This window comes from Octopus sinensis, linkage group LG5 (assembly GCF_006345805.1).
Source record: "Octopus sinensis linkage group LG5, ASM634580v1, whole genome shotgun sequence".
Classification (NCBI taxonomy): domain Eukaryota; kingdom Metazoa; phylum Mollusca; class Cephalopoda; order Octopoda; family Octopodidae; genus Octopus; species Octopus sinensis.
In genome coordinates this window covers 90,991,495-91,009,399 of record NC_043001.1, presented here as the reverse complement: position 1 = coordinate 91,009,399, position 17,905 = coordinate 90,991,495, and the positions used below count along the sequence as shown (strand labels likewise).

The following is a 17,905-nucleotide window of genomic DNA, read 5'->3' as shown; positions in this document are numbered from 1 at the left end:
AAGCAAAGTTAATCGTCACATCAAAGTGGCTGCTCTTCGTTGCAAATCCGTGACCGATGGTCGTTTTGTTTAGAAAATATAGCTGGCTGGAGTGGATACTGGCTATCACTCCAGCGGCCAGGTGCTCGCGACTGAGAATAAACCAACCAGTGGAGGCGCAATGGCCCAGTGGTTAAGGCAGCGGACTCGCGGTCATAGGATTGCGGTTTCGATTCCCAGACCGGGCGTTGTGAGTGTTTATTGAGCGAAAACACCTAAAGCTCCACGAGGCTCCGGCAGGGGATGGTGGTGATCCCTGCTGTACTCTTTCACCACAACTTTCTCTCACTCATTCTTCCTGTTTCTGTTGTACCTGTATTTCAAGGGGCCGGCCTTGTCACTCTCTGTGTCACGCTGAATATCCCCGAGAACTACGTTAAGGGTACACGTGTCTGTGGAGTGCTCAGCCACTTACACGTTAATTTCACGAGCAGGCTGTTCCGTTGATTCGGATCAACCGGAACCCTCATCGTCGTAACCGACGGAGTGCTTCCATACTAGCAAGCACAGTTAATCGCCACATCAAAGTGGCTGCTCTTCGTTGCAAATCCGTGACCGATGGTCGTTTTGTTTAGAAAATATAGCTGGCTGGAGTGGATACTGGCTATCACTCCAGCGGCCAGGTGCTCGCGACTGAGAATGAACCAACCAGCCCGAAACCGAGTCAGTCTAGTGATCCTGTTGCCTGCTAGAGGATAGTAAGGGTTCTCTTCCCTCACTAGCAATACATAGGGTGCAGCGCTGTACCGATAACCAGTTGGCTGGTATAGTAATGCGCCAACTCTAGCATCCGCTCTTCAGGAGATGAGAGGTTCGTAAAAAAGCCAAACTCGCTATCTTTACATGCCGCTCCTCATCTGTGGTCATGAATATTGGATAATGTCCAAGAGAGTACGATTGTGAGTACAAGCGGCCGAAATGGGGTTTCTCGAGACTTCTGGAGTAATGGTACTCGCTCGACAGGGTGTAGTAGCTCAGAGATCAGTGAGTCTCCAAGTTGAGCCACTACTTCTCTTCCTTGGGAGGTCACTGCTCCAGTGCTATGGACATGTGATTAGAATGAGGTAGGAAAGACTTGCAAGATAGATTCTTCAGACCGAGCCAACTGGCCCTGGGCCTATCGTAGAAAGTATTTAGTTATGTTCCTCAATATTTTTGCGTTCAAATCTTGCCAGGCCCAACGCCTTTCTTCCTGCAAGGCTATAAAAATATACGCCAGTCAGGTATATTGGAGTTGATTCAATCTGTTATACTTCCCTTTCAAAATACATTGTTTATGCCTAAGTTTGAAATCACTATTATAAGCATTATTTTTGGCTTTCTTTTCTTAATTCGTTTGTATTAAATTGTTGGTTGTAATGCCTTGTTGCTTTTGGACTGTAGTTAGGCTGAGTTGGGTAAAATAAAGTTGTGGCCGATTCAGGAAGACATCACGAGAAATGGTAATTTAAATACAGTGTTTTCCTGCATACAAGTCGTATTTTTCGGAGCAAAATTTACAGCTAAAAGTAGGTTGATTGACTTATACACCAAGTCAACCTTGGAGGACCAAAAAAATTCCATGTGAAGTATATCAGGATTTGAAAAGATAGTGACGATGTTTCAGTGTTTGCACTACATGTGTGTGCTACACCACGTCAACTTGTACGACAGAAAATACGGTATATCAAATATATTTGAATATTATTCATAAGTTTTTTTTTTCCTCTTTGGAATTAAAGCTATATACGAATAAGAAGTCAGTCTCTTACATACATCTTGACATGATTTTACAATTAACACTTTATTTACCAAGAGGCGATCCATCGAAAATAACGATGACAGAATAACATGGTGGGATCATGATTACAATAAACAAAAACAAATGATTATATTAAAGCCAATTACACAATTATTTGGTTTAAAGTTGCTTTGTATGAGTTACATACGGAAAAACAGAGCATTGCAATCGGTCTTTTCATAATTTAAGAATTTAATGAAGACAAATACCTTTCCAGAAGAAAGATTATGAGTCATACAACAACAATTCCACATATGCAAATTTCCAATGATTTGAAGAAATACAGAGCGGCTTTCTGGATTAAGGGAATACAAAGCAAAGAGAAATGATAACAAATGGAACAAAAATATCGCTTTCATTTCTTAATATGATAATTTGTCTGTTTTGTGTTTTCTGTCAGCTGCCATATGAGCTGTTCCGTCTTTTCAAGACCATTTTAGCTGCAAAAAATGGAAGAAAATATTGATTAAATTACATAATTTAAAAAAAAAAAGGCATCGGAGGGGCGACGCATACCCTGCGCGCACGCAAGGATAAAATAAAACTTAATATATTCTCAGACGAATTTATATTTCAACAAAATTACATCAAGAGTTATTTCCCTTGCTTATCATTTAGGCGTATGTAAATAAAAAATTTTTTTTTTTATTCACCCGTCCGCCAGATTTGAAGATAATCAAACCAAAATAATCTATTGTGTCTGGGGAGAGTCATTTTCTTTTTGTGACTTATTATGTAACACACTCACCGGTAAAATTTCCACATTTTCGTTGCGTCTTGTAACGTTTTCAATAGTTTTGACTCTCAAAACTATTGAAAACGTTACAAGACGCGGGGACGTAAACACATCAACACTTGTTGTCAAGCCGTGGTGGGGGACAAAGATACAAATACACACGTAGATATATACACATATATACGACGGGCTTCTTTCAGTTTCCATCCATTCACAAGGCTTTGGTTGGCCCGAGGTTATAGTAGAGGAGACTCGCCCAATGTGCCACGCAGTGGGACTGAACCCAGGACCATGTGGTTGAGAAGCAAGCTTCTTACCACACAGTCATATGCGCATGCACGCCCGTGTGTGTTTTGTTTTATTTTCATTACTGGTGAGATTTCTACCAAGTTTTGCTGTTACCGTCTTGAAAGACGCAGAGGATACGTGTGTGCACATACACTGCAGCTCTTAAACACAAATCACAAGTCTTACCGACTAAAGTAAAGAATCATAGCTATTCATGATTGTCGTGTATAGTTATGATACAAAATGCTAAGCATTTAAAGTTGAAGTTCTTAGAAGAAAAATTGCACAAGTTTTGAAAACTAAATTTGGAGTCAACCAATTAATATGTACAAACATTGCCAATAAACCACCAAAATATACGAAAAATATTATAAACCCATAGCAAGAATAAAAAAAAAAAACAATAATTTTCATAAAAGCACAAATAAATCCCAATTTCAAAGGCGAACTCAACAATGTGTAATATTTAAAATTCATTAAGTCTTATTTCTTAGCTCAATGCTCTCTCTTTCTTTAGTGGGAGAATTCAAAGGCTAAAATAGCAGGCGAAGAATCATGCATGTGTATTGTTTGTTCCGAGCCACGCCTGGCTCATTAGGGCCGGTTTCTTTGGCGTATAGGTTCCCCACCTGGACGGGACGCCAGTCCGTCGTAGGTGAGCCGCAAGATGAAGGCGGAAAGAGTGAGAGAAAGTTGTAGAGCTTAGGTATTTCGCTCATAAAAACACACACATCGCCCGGTCTGAAATTCGAACCCGCGATCCCTCGACTGCGAATCCGCTGCTCTAACCACTAGGCCATGTTCCTCCACTGCATGTGTTTGTATTAATCAAGTAATTTCTCTTAAACTTCTTAACATATTATCCCGTATATTTTCATTCAGAAATGTCTAGTAAATATTTTATTTGAACGAAAATATACCTTCACTGTATTCTGAGGTATTTGACACTTATTTCTAACCCGAAATACTTTCGTTCAGGATATTATTCCCGGTTTCTATCATTAATTATCAGTAATTATCATTTTTATCAGTAATTTCATAATAAATCATAACTGATCCAAAATAATTTATGTATGTATTCTTCTTTATGTACAGATTCAAAATGAATAAATAAATAAATAAATAAATAAAATGATATTTATTTGGCCGCCCCCTTCTTTAAATCAAACATACCTTCGTTATATCTTTGCACAACACTCTTCCCAAGTGGCCACCCGTGCAGCCTGCACACCCCAAGCTATACCACTGGTTTAAAAGCGTTATAAACATTAATATTACAATATTTATTAAAATATACGATATAAATATAGATCGATAGTTGCTTACCTTAAGAGTCTTCTGATCGTTCATGTTTGTTGATCTTCCCAATGAGATAGAGTGAGAAAAAGATTAACATCATCTGTAAAAGAGATATAAATTATCAGTGTGTGTGTGTGTGTGTGTGTGGTGTGTGTGTGTGTGTGTGTGAAGGTGCGTGGTGTAGTGGTTAGGTTATTCGGCTCACGACCGTAAGCCTGTGAGTTCGATTCCCGGCAGCACGTTGCGGCCTTGAGGAAGACACTTTATTTCATGTTGCTCAGGTTCACTCAGCTGGCAAAAATGAGTTGTGCCTGTATTCCAAAGGGCCAAATCTTGTCACATTCTGTATAATGCTGAATCTCCCTAAGAACTACCAGGATGTTCGGTTGATCAGTTCAACTAGAACACTTGTCGTTGTAACCAACGAAATGCTAGTTTTAAATATTAGGTGTTGGTAGTGTCCTGCTTTTATTTATTTATTTTAAAGGAATTGAGTTATATTTTTTCCCTATCAAAATCGGATTCAAATTATCAAATTTATTATGAACTAACAGAAATACCCGTCGTTGACTGGGTTCAGCAAGTGCCTTCAGGAATCATATTCTGATTTATGAAAGTTACTGCTTCAATATTATCGAATGGTTTGTAGTGGAATATCTGCAAGCTCTTATTGCCAGGCTTCAGTCCAAAAAGTTATATTTTACAAATGAGTCCGCTGATAGTAAGTCCCTTCAGCTCTTTCTCTTTTCCTACACTGAGATTGCTTAGCTAGTCCAAATCTAATTTTTTTCGGAGGTATTGTAGGAGGATGAATTAATCTATTTGCAAGAGAGGGGACTTAACTCATGTTAGCAAACTTACAGATTTCACTGACGTGAAAATTGGTAAAAGTTATGGTGAAAATCGATTTTTACCGCTATCTGAGGGTGCCTCGGGAAAAATAAGTTGACAAAATCACAGCTATGGTCGTGACCAATGTGCTCCTAAAATTGAAGTGACATGCGTGCTAATTTGTGGACGTGCATAAAGTACATTCACGTACACACACACACACACACACACACACACACACACACACATTCTGCCTTTTATAGATATAGATAACTATCATGAGTATTATTTTAACTATGAAATATTATAGTGTCTGGCTTATAATAAATACTATCAATCGATTGAATCTAAATAAGATCTCCAGATGGAGAATAGCTAGGCTTTGCTTCGTGTTGCTAGACTTTGTTAAGTTTTATTTATCACAATTCATGGCAAATTTATGTTGTTACTGCAGCTTCAGAGAAAACTAAATCAGCTCTCATTGCTTTTTAAATTCACATTCCTATCATTCTCATTGTATATAAGTGGTGAATCTGGGTTGAACTTCAAAATTCAGTCCGCATTCAAAATAGAATATCATCTATTTTATTATTTAGGACAATAAATGCGTCCCCTTAACATCATTTTAAAAGGAGTGTCAGTTTGATCCAAGAGATGTTAATGTACATTGATCAACTCCGTAAAATTTCCTGTCCCACTAAATTCTTTGAGAGTGAAATAAGCAACGCTTTTATTTCACAATTACTAGTATATTTATGACTATGAAAGTAATTGGACAACACGCTGATGAAACATTGGTTTGTACCAGAACCTTATAGGACCCCTCGAACAAAGCAATTCACAGGAGCCGCTTATGCATACAACCACAGCTTTATAGAGTAGACTTATGAGGCCTATTTGACCCTTAGACCTATATGGCTCTAGGGCATCTCTCAAGAGAGTCTATGCCTCAAGATAGCAACGTTGTCATGCACAGCTTATGTGGACATGGTTACTGAGGGTTAAAAGTATTTTTCAGATGTACTGTAACAAGACTCGAATCGTCTACCGGCAGGCCAACAAATAACCGTTCGGCTACCATCAGCCTTCGTCTAATCAATATGAAGACCATATATAAGCTATTAACTGTCGTATTATAGGGGAAAATTTTACTGATTTATCACTGTTAAATACTCTTTTAAAAACTGGTTAAAAAAGGAAAGGCTTTTCCCCACGTATACTAAAGAGGGTGGCGTAATTGCTGACGTAGTTGATTTATCCTTTCTTAAATTATAGCAAAAGTGTAATAGCTACGAACGGAATTTGAAACCGTGTCATGGAAATAGTTTACGAAAGAGCTTATCCTCACTACACTATAAAATAGTTTTTATTGTAAAAGGAGACGGGTTTTATAAGGAATTTGATGACAGAATTTACAAACCTGAGACATTGCGGCGAGTGATAACACAGCCATCATGGTAATTTCTGCTGTGCTGATAGTGTGCCAAAGCTTGTCGTAGCACCCCTGAAATACACATAAATATAACTAATCAATATGCAATGATATGAGCGACATTTTTTAAACATCCTTTAGAATTTATAGGATAATTAGAATATTCAAATGAGATAACAACATATCATTATTTTACTGGATTTACTCAAACCTATAACATTGCATAGTTGCATATTATAAGATGTAAGTAAAAATTTACATAGTATATAGATAGATAGATAGATACATACATACATACATACATACAAACATACATACATACATACATACATACATACATACATACATACATACATACATACATACATACATACATACATGCATACATACATACATAACACATACATACGTGCATATGTACGTGCATACATATTTACATACATAGAATAAATAATAAAAAGGACAACGCAGAAGGAACAAAGTTTGAGAAACAAGACAAGAATTTAACGGTTTAATAGAAACAGAAAGTGTTTTGACTTTTCGGACATTTGTGCTTCATCAGGAAAAAAAGAAAGAGAGAAGCATAAAGTTAGTGAGAACGCGAAATAGTCAGTAAGAAGAAAATGGTCAAATTTTGATTGTAAAATCTATATAAAAAATATCCTGGTTGTAATGTCTTCATAAAAAAAACCGTTCACTTTGAAAAGAGGCAGTACAGAAGGTAACACCACTCGATTTCCGGAATATTAGTCTGCGATAGCTTGAAAATGTTAAGGAATATAAATTTGGAAACCTCATTTTTCCAAACGAATTATAAGGTTTTATAACTCACTGATATGAAAAAAAAGTTATTAAAACTGATTAAATTAGATCATAGTCGTATTTTTAATATATTATTTGTGTGTGTGTGTGTGTCGTGAATTGATGTATAAACATCATAAAATATATCCATGATATTTAAGTATATAATTAATGCCTCTTCGTTAACTTTCAATGCATCAATACACACCTGTAATTCCGGGTCGTAAAACTTGCATGTAGATACACAATCGGCTAAAAAGATAGTTTTCTTTAGTTTCCTAAAGGAGTGACTAATCCTGTACTTTTAAATTAATTATGTATGTTAATTAGTAATTATATAAATGTTTATGATTTTATTTTATTGAAACGGCTGTTGAGCAAATTTAAATTCTGAATTATATGTGAAATTTGTGCTTTTCAGCTTTTATTCCCACTTTCTCTCTCTCTCTCTCTCTCTCTCTCTCTCTCTCTCTCTCTCTCTCTCTCTCTCTCTCAATCTGACTCTTTCCCCCTCTCGCTCTCAAATGCACACGCACATACATACATACATACATACATACATACATACATACATGCACAGCTTTTATATAATCTTTTACTTGTTTCAGCCATGCTGGAGCACCACCTTTAGTCGAGGAAATCGACCCCAGGACTTATTCTTTGTAAGCCTAGTACTTATTCTATCGGTCTACTTTTGCCGAACCGCTAAGTTACGGGGACGTAAACACACCAGCATCGGTTGTCAAGCAATGTTGGGGGGGGGGGGCGACAAACACAGACACACAAACACACGCACACACAAACATATATATATACATATACATATATACGACGGGCTTCTTTCAGTTTCCGTCACAAGGCTTTGGTCGGCCCGAGGCTATAGTAGAAGACTCTTGCCCAAGGTGTCACGCAGTGGGACTGAACCCGGAACCATGTGGTTGGTAAGCAAGCTACTTACCACACAGCCACTCCTGCGCCTATATTAAGAAAAAGTGGGTAGTCAAAATTTTGGATCATTATCTATTTCGCGCTTTTATCTCTTTTTGAGTGATTCATCAGTTGTAAAATTTACAGTCTTGCAGCTAGTTAGAGTGATCAATTGTTTTTATTTTCAGATCGGTGGACAATTATGCTGACACAACAGAAACCAACCCAACGGATTGCCTGCTCGTCGGTTATCCAACACTCTAGCCTGGTGCCTCTCAAGGATTTTAATTATCGCCTCTTTTCTTCCAGTGATACTTTTTCAATACTCCCTTACAACAATTCGACGCCCACGCTGTGTATACAAATTTTAATGTGCTGATCTGTCAGATAAATTCGTTCGTTTTTATCCAATTTCTTTTTTTAAATTTTGATCCTCTCCAATGTTATTTGAATTAACATGGAAACTACTTTTATCATATTGTTACTATTCTTCTCTTTCTCTTTCTCTTTTACTTGTTTCAGTTATTTGACTGCGACCATGCTGGAGCAGCGCCTTTAGTCGAGCAAATCGACCCCAGGACTTATTCTTTGTAAGCCTAGTACTTATTCTATCGCTCTCTTTTTGCCGAACCGCTACGTTACGGGGACGTAAACACACCAGCATCGGTTGTCAAGCGATGTTGGGGGGGGGGACAAGCACAGACACATATATATACATATATACGACGGGCTTCTTTCAGTTTCTGTCTACCAAATCCACTCACAAGGCTTTGGTCGACCCAAGGCTATAGTAGAAGACACTTGCCCAAGGTGCCACGCAATGGGACTGAACCTGGAACCATGTGGTTGGTAAGCAAGCTACTTACCACACAACCACTCCTGCGCCTACTAAGCTTTTTGGTTATCGTTTCTAAAATTTTGTTTATCGCTTCTAAAATTTAAATAAATTGAACCTTTTTTCAGACATATGACGATGGGGATGAACGAATTTATCTAACATCCCAATACATACACGTAATATGAGATCAGAGTAGTTTAGTTCTGAGTATTAGTCTGATGTGGGTGACTACATAGAGCCCTAACCTACTAGAAGCGAATATTTAACACATCACCACTTGACCTTAGTAATTGGCCAACCATTAACACGTGGCTTCGGTCAAATTCACAGAGGTATTCTTTGTGTTTCATCTATATCCCCGAAACTCCCTTTGTCCCCAGTACCCGTATTAAAATTTCCCAAAGTGGGTCGTATACAGACCCGTCTTAATAGCATTATAGGCCCCCGGGAAAATCAATGCATTGAGCCCTAAAGCATACATAGATGAGAATTGGGCCTCTTGACCTGTGCGGCTCCAGGGCAACTGCTCGGTATGTCCATGCCTTAAAACAGCGCTGGCGGTACACCCACTTAGAGAAGGACTGCTCTAACCATTCGTTCATTCTCTCCCTCTTTCTCTCTCTCGCTTTCTCTCTCTCTCTCTCTCTCTCTCTCTCTCACACACACACACACACACACACACACACACACACACACACACACACACATACACCATACACACATACACACACAACCCTCTTTTTCGTTCTCTGCCCTATCTCTCACACAAACGCACACATACATTTATACATATATATATACACTATGTATGAGTGGTGTGCGTGCGTGCGTGCGCGTGTGTGTGTGCGCGCGTGCGCGCGTGTGTGTGTGCGTGTGTGTGTGTGTGTTGAGTGCAGCATCCTCCAACGGCTCTATTCTGTGGCATCATACAACAAAGTCATCCTTAAGCAGCTAACAATGAATTAAGTTCTTACCTGGTGATAATTTGATGTCTGACGTGTGGGGTATAAAGCGCAAGAGACATCTTCCGGTGGCTGAACGTTTGGGTACTCTCCTTTTAGTTTACAACAAGCGATGGGTATTTTCAATTTGTAAGTCTTTCTAGATTTTGGATCGTGATAGAATCGATCCCAGCTGGTGCTGTTGTTAAAATCTCTAAAATCGTATACACCGCAACATTGTAGCTGAAAAGATTATTCATAAAATTCAGTTGCTTACAATAATACAAAATATGATTCAATGTATTCGTGTGCAACAGTAAGCGACCCTTTAGAATTGGAATTTTTGTAAAGTAAAAATTTTGCATTATGTAGCTTGTTATTCTCTTTAAGTGAACATTTTTCTGGTTGAAATACACCGAAAAATGGTGACACAGCAGTCAAAAAATCGTTAAAAAAATATGCATTTTCATAGAAAAAAAACACCTTTTTGATGTAAATAATTTTTGGTGTTAACATGGTCCGATTTGAATTATTTCTTCTACGGAAGGAAGAGCAAGCCTTCTTCTATCATACTCTCAATTTTGGTCAACTTGCGCCGCAGGGTCTCGGAGGAGATAGTGTTAGTTGAAGGCTACCAAACCTGCCACACACAGACAACTCAGCTTTATATATAGAGAGATTGAATGGCATTTCTTTATTCTCCATTAAGTATATGACTGTTTCATTATTAATATTTTAAAACTAAGCACTGAACTTAGTGTACCTTAACGGTTTTTAAGGTTTCTATAAGCTTTACTTGTTTATACAACACACTTAGGTATATTAAGGTTCATCACTATTCAGATGTTTACGTTACTAAACTAAATAATGTTTGCGTTTCCAAGTAGAGTTCTGTTTCAGATGTATGTGCTTATAAAAGTAAGAGAGTAACGGTATATGATGTGAAATATTTGTTAAGAAATCAAACAAAAGAAAGATTTACCGAATTCATTATATAATTCCACGAAATGCTGGCTGTGTCTTTACCAGTAATTCCTTGGTACTTGAACTTCAACGTCTCTTTTAGAGGCTCTTTTAACGCTATATCCACCTTTGAAATAAATATATTAATATAATTATTTATCAATCAATAATAATTAGGGATTATTCTCTAGGCAAAAATTATACGAGATCGTGATTCTAATATTTCTATCTCACACACAGCTGAGAATGGATATGGTCAATTAAGTCAACCTCAGCACATCGTTGGCATTTATTTTATTGACCGGGAGAGATAAAAACCAATGTCGACCTCGATGAAATTTAAACACATTGATACCATTTCTTATTCCATTGCTCATTACTTCTTTTGTTTCTTTTTTTATTTTTTGGTCGGGGACAAATACTGGATTCACTTAAATTGGTAAAACCTTTCTCAGCCAAATCTTTGGCCTTGTGGCAGTGTTAGAACACTATATCTGAAGGGCATGAAGATGATGGAAATTACAGAAACAGTAAACCAAACAACTAGATGCCAAAATATATATTTCAGTACCAAAAATCTCGGAATTTAGTCCAACTTGAGCCGATTTCGCTCACACACACACACACAACACACACACACATATATAGCATTGCTAGAAATAAGAGGCAAAACAACTCTTAGCCACGAGAACACACTTATCTTATGACTGACGAGGGAGGCAAGCTCCCTACAGCACCCTGAGCACACCCAGATCACCAGTGATTTCGCATTTGATTAATGCTCCTCAGTGGCTCTTACCCGGCTGCCTACAGTTAAGCTAACTCATCTTGTCAGTTTATAATAGTGCGCCCCCCCACACACATATATACATGACGGGCTTCTTTCAGTTTCCGTCGACTAAATCCGCTCACAAGGCTTTGGTCGGCCTGTAGCTATAGTTAATGAGACTTTCCCAAGGTACTATGCAATGGGACTGAACCCGGAACCACGTCGCTGGGAAGCAAGCTTCTTACCATACAGCCACGCCTGCGCTTATATATACATGTATTATATTAATTAAGAATAAATTTGCATTAATACAATCCTTCAATCCACTAAATATTTCAAATCCTTGTTATTATCCACGGAAAATAATATCTAAGCTTTGAACTATCTTACACATCGTATAATCCTGCGATTTTGTTATATTTACACATTTTCATAATCAGTAGGATTTTATCTGAGTTATTAAACTACATGTATTACAGAAAAGCATGAGCATCACAACTTGAAATATTTCTTCTCAATTTGACGCCTAAAACATCAGTATTGATTGATAGATGACAGCTTACCTTTAATTAATATCATAATTTTATTAAAATAAAATAAATACTGCACCGTAATATATATTTACTCTAACATTTTGAAAGTTTATTAAAATACATAACGACTTATGAAATGGAAGAGTGGTTATAATTTAAATTGCTTAAACTTAAATAAAATGTTCCGTTGCGTTTACTTTCCGTGTTATTAAAAGTGTTTTCAAGTTTATTAAAATACATAACGACTTATGAAATGGAAGAGAGGTCGTAATTTAAATTGCTTAAACTTAAATAAAATGTTCCGTTGCGTTTATTTTCCGTATTTTTAAAAGTGTTTTCAAAAACATTTAGGTGAAGTATGTTACTCTATCTTCATTTCTATCCACTTTCAGTAAATTGTCACTTCAAATTGCAATGGCAATGAAAATAATGCTATTGTTTGACCAGAGGAAACAACTCTTCATTACTTAAGGAGACTATTTATTATGAAGGAAAGTTACTTACCTTAGATCTCATTACAATTAGCAGAATCAAAAACGTGATTTGAGTTGCAAGGAGCAACGTAAGGATTCCACAATACTGCAATGAAAACAGGTAAATCATCATCATCATCATCATCACCATCACCATCACCATCACCATCATCATCATCATCATCATCATCATCATCATTACAAAAAAGCCTTGCGGCATTTATTCCCTCACTTTCAAATCATCACTGTCTCGTCCACAAAGGTATTATATAGACGTTAGTGGCCCCTTTCGAACCTGGTCAAGCAGTACGTTTTAACTCTGTACTTCACCAGCGAGTATTTCCATAAATTTCTGGTCTCATTAAACTGTAGATGGGTTGACTTTAAATCTACGATCGTAGCAGCCCTATCGTTTGTCTCCACTCTTTCAAGGTCCTTCCACTTATATCGTTAGCCTCTCCACCAGTATGGTCCACCATATGGTCATTCAGCTCCTAAATATCTTGCTCTGACCGGACTTTATTCTTTGTTGATTGAACAACAGCCATTGGTAGCAGCACCCTGCTCTCCAGATCCCCAAGGGCATTAAAATACCTTCTTCAACCCACCTCTCCACCCCCTCTCAAATTCGACTTTTGCCTTTCTTTTAAAGAACCCTCACCACTTGCCATCAACACTGCATTGAAATCTTAGCCCTCAATCTTAACAAGGAACATTCACCATTCTGGTTTATTTTGACAATGCTGTAGTTCTGGCTCTTCTGATGCATATTTATGGCACCAGGTGCACTCCAAACGCTATCCTTCCATCACTGAGCGGAATGCCTTCCAGTCTAAAGATTACATTCATCCCCATCGCAACATCAATTCCTTGAACAATGTCGTCTATCGCGATCACTTAGACTGCATTCTGTGTACGGTCGATTCTATGCTTCGATACTCTTATAATGAACTCCCATTCTTCGATACTCTTATAATGAACTCCCACGCTTCGATACTCTTATAATGAACAATTTCTCTTATACTGCCCGCCCCACCTCAGCTTTCCATCAGCCTTGAAGACATTAGGATGGCTGTGCAGACTCTATCTAATAGGGTTTTCATCCTGTTTTCCCCCTCCGGAACTTCCACTACGGGCAGCAAATGAAAGGGCACCTCTACTTGGTGCAGTAATCGCCCTTCTTTCTTTTCCTTAATTGCACTGAATCGCTTTATGATCATCCTGATCATACCGTTAACAGACCAATTCTGGTTCAGGATCCTTGCACTCTCTCACTATGTGCAGCCCATAACATCTGAAGCACTGATCCTTGAACGGTCTCAATTGCTTTCTATCTTCTTCCGACGCCATGATGCTTTCAGCTTGCTGTATCATTAAACTCTGCCACACTGTAGCTATTGTCGCAACACCGTATGCGCTGTTTGGTGCTAGCACTCTGGTTATGACCCCTAAATCCTCTATAGTCATCATGGTCTCGATGTCTGGCAACTGCTGTAGCACTTTTGAAAAGTGCTTAGAGAAACCAGTCATTAACGCCAGTATATTCATCTGATTTCGTTGGCGAACACACCCACTTGGTCCCCAGTATTGTTGCTCTCCCTAGTCTGCTGTAAACCTCAACCACTTCCTTCGTAAAAACTTCCTCATTCTGACTTCTATTTTTTTCTGCATGTAGCAGGGATCCTTCGCTCAATTCAAGATACAGCATCAACGCCAGACCTCTGTATATAACGGCATGAAAGTTGCCAACTCGCTAATTCACTTCAGTTTTGCAACGAACCTAACCTTCTTCACTCATATGACCACGTCTCTTCACCACTAAATGATCTTATCACATAGCTGGTGACTTTCACGTTGCCCGACATGACGGTTATGAACCGAAATAGCTTCTGAGAATCAGGCCAACAGTTCATCTTTACATTAACCTCAAAAGAAAGGGGTAATAGGTTATACTGCAAAAAAGCAGGACTCAGAAAAAGTCAGACTATTAAGCAAGACGGAGTAAGCGAGTTATTTAGTCGCCCAGTCAGTTTATGGTCCAACAAAGAGGAAAGTGTGAAGGATGAAATGAATTAATAGCTCAGTAAAAAAATATATTCAATTAAAAAGAAAGATGGATGTAAGTAAAGAGAGGACGGAATGGGAGAAGGGAGAAAAGGGGAGAGAGCTTACCACGCTAGCATCTTACGGACTTGACAACAGGCTCCACATGATATAGAGATGAGAGAGAGGGGGAGAAAGAGAGATGGGGGGAACAGACAGAGAAACAAACAAATAAATGGACAGACAGACAAATAAGCAGACAGACACACAGACAGAAAGACAGACTGGTAGGGAGAAAGAAAAAGTAGAGAACTTACCACAGCCAGCATCCATCGAACTTTACAACAGGCACCACACCAGCCGAACACAGAAATAATCAGCAAGACAGTCCCTAGAACGATGGCGACAGTAGCTGCCTCGTTAATGATATCTGCAATGTTGATGTTGCCCAAGGAATGCTCGGCGGGTTCTTCGGTGGCTAACCGCTGCACGCTGGCCATAATGGGAGTGAAGTAACGGTTGAAGACTGGTGAAGAATATTTCACCAGACAGCCGACCACCACCATAATGGCGGAAAACAACTGAAGGAAAACAAAAGGACAGTAATATTTAGTAATTCACGTCCACAACGGGGGATAAAACACACACACACACACACACACACACACACACACACCACACACACACACACACACACACACACACCACACACACACACACATCTACTACCTACTTATCTATCTATCTATCTATCTATCTCTCTCTCTCTCTCTCTCTATATATATATATATATATATATATAGCATATATATATATAGCATATATATATAGCATATATATATATATAGCATAAATAAATAAACAGAATTTTTTTAATCAGTTGGACACATTAATATAATTTTACTCAAATGCTCTAATAGAGCAAGAAGACGGAAAGAGTCCATGTTACAACTGATGTAGCTAAGAATATACTACCCTTCTAAGAATTGTATGAAGTTTGTTGGGGTCATGACTAGTTCTGTAGCGCGTCAGCAGACAGCAACACATGGTTACGTGCGCAGTGAGAGAGCTAGCAGTGACCTTCATGAGATAGTGTGTCGAGTGACATCGCTGTGTTTACTTCGCAAGTTGTGATATTTGTATGTTTGTGATCATATGTATACTGTAGTCTGCGATTTTGTCATGGACAGGAATAAAGATCCAACATGAAATTTTGTGTTAAACTTGGGAAATCTGCTACAGAGACATTGAGCATGCTTCGGCAAGCTTACGGCGATGAGGCAATGGGTGGTACGCAATGTTTCGGGTGGCACGGGCGCTTTAAAAGCGGAAGAACGTCCCTGGAAGACGATGAGCTATCTGGAGGACCTGTCACAAGCGTCATCCACAGAAATGTGGTTTTGTGCATCGAGAATTCATGTCTCAGAGCCAGACCGTTAATCAAGAGTTCTACTGCAACGTTTTGAAGCGTTTGTGGAACACGAAGAATTAGATTCTCTGCCGATTCTCTCCTCACTCGTGAGTTTTTCGCCAAAAACAACATGGTATCGCCTCGACACCCACTCTATTCGCCAGATTTAGCGCCCGTGGACTTCCATCTCTTTCCAACGATGAAAATGCAGCTCAAAGGTCACCGTTTCAGCACTGTTGTTGAGATCCAGGGTGAATCGCAGAAGGTCCTCGACTCGCTTACGGAAAACGACTTCCAGGCCAGATTTCAAAAGTAGCAGAATCGCTGGGACCGGTGTATTGCTGCGCAAGATGATTAATTCGAAGGAGATAATGTTAAAACTTAGGTAAATAAGTCCGGGAACCTTTTGATGCCACCTTGTATTACTAGTCATGACCCCAACAAATTTCATACAATTCTTAGAAGTGTAGTATATTCTTAGCTACATTTGTCATAACAGGGATTCTTTCCGACTTCTTGGTCTATTAGAGCATTTGAGTAAAATTATATTAATGGGTCCAACTGATTAAAAAAATTCTACGTTTTATATTTTAAGTAATCTCGGAGAAATTAATTTTTGTAGTTAAAAGAGATGTTAGTTTGTTTTCACAAATATCATACAGGTCGAAAGATACGCGGAGAAATTATAAGAACCTCAATTTATAAAAAATTAAATTTTAGGTGAAAGGTAAAATAGAGGAAGAGCATTTTCACAAGTCAACGTTTATTTAAAAAGAAAAAGTAAATTAAATTGAAATAAATAAAAATGAAATGCTTAATTTAAATGAATGCTTTGAAAACCGCTTTTTTTTTCTTTTTCTTTTATCTTTCACTTGTTTCAGTCAAGAGGAGTTTAGTCAAGCAAATCGACTAAATTTATTTGACTAAGCCCCTCAAAGGTTTAGTCAAACCCTTGACTGGTTTATTCAAGGGTTTGACTAATTTTTTAAAGTCTGATACTGTTCCTATCGATCTCCTAGGCGATCCACTAAGTTACGGGGATGTATACAAGCCAACACGGTTGTCAAGCGATGGCTTGAGAGCAAACGCAAAAACACACACACATATATGTATATACGATGACTTCCACACAGTTTCAGTTTACCAAATTCATTCACAAGATTATGGTCGACCCAAAGACATAGTAGATGCTTGCCCGAGGTACTACGCAGTAGGACTGAACCCGAAACCATGTGGTTGGGAAACAAACTTCTTGTCACACAGCTACACCTAGCCTACTTTTCTTTCTAATATAGATAGTTCCTCATTTTGTATTACTTACAAAAAGTAAAAGATTGAGAATGACAATAAGGCTTCTTCCGCATGATTCAACGTAATCCATTTTCCTTGCTGAAATATAAAAGAAAAAAAATAGAAATAACAGAGAATTATCGACTTGCGTCTATGTAATTAATAATATCAGTCCAGTTCTAAAACATATGGCGTCAAAGATTACGTGTAGATGTGACGTAAGTAAAAAAAAATGTACTGTCATTTCATTTTATTTTATTTTTAGTTTCAATGTACGTATACATACTTCAAGTGACATCTTAAATTTAATCTCATTTCATTTTTCGATGAAACAGATTACATAAGATTTTTGATAGAAATTTAATCAAGATGAGGCATTCTTGTTGTAAAACATTTGCAAGTACCATTAACTATTTTAATTCCAGAAACCTTTCTCTCAACATTAATTCAATCTCTACTCGATATTGTATTGCTCCAAACAATCCCCCTCTTAACGTTAAGTCTTCATGTA

The 17,905-nt window shown here is 38.0% G+C and overlaps 1 protein-coding gene across 3 annotated transcripts in view; it reads right to left on the bottom strand.

Moving 5' to 3' along the window:
- Positions 1 to 1,786: 1,786 nt before the first annotated feature.
- LOC115212425 (tetraspanin-6-like) overlaps positions 1,787 to 17,905 on the bottom strand; it is a 69,005-nt gene continuing 52,886 nt past the window's right edge. For all 3 annotated transcript variants that reach the window (XM_036502937.1, XM_036502936.1, XM_029781334.2), the window contains 8 exons: positions 17,426 to 17,493; positions 15,011 to 15,274; positions 12,682 to 12,756; positions 10,895 to 11,002; positions 9,946 to 10,155; positions 6,394 to 6,477; positions 4,170 to 4,242; positions 1,787 to 2,259 (listed from right to left, as the gene is read on the bottom strand). In XM_036502937.1, the coding sequence (XP_036358830.1) occupies positions 4,171 to 4,242; positions 6,394 to 6,477; positions 9,946 to 10,155; positions 10,895 to 11,002; positions 12,682 to 12,756; positions 15,011 to 15,274; positions 17,426 to 17,493 (881 nt within the window). In that variant the 3' untranslated portion in view covers positions 1,787 to 2,259; position 4,170. The remainder of the gene's footprint in view (positions 2,260 to 4,169; positions 4,243 to 6,393; positions 6,478 to 9,945; positions 10,156 to 10,894; positions 11,003 to 12,681; positions 12,757 to 15,010; positions 15,275 to 17,425; positions 17,494 to 17,905) is intronic.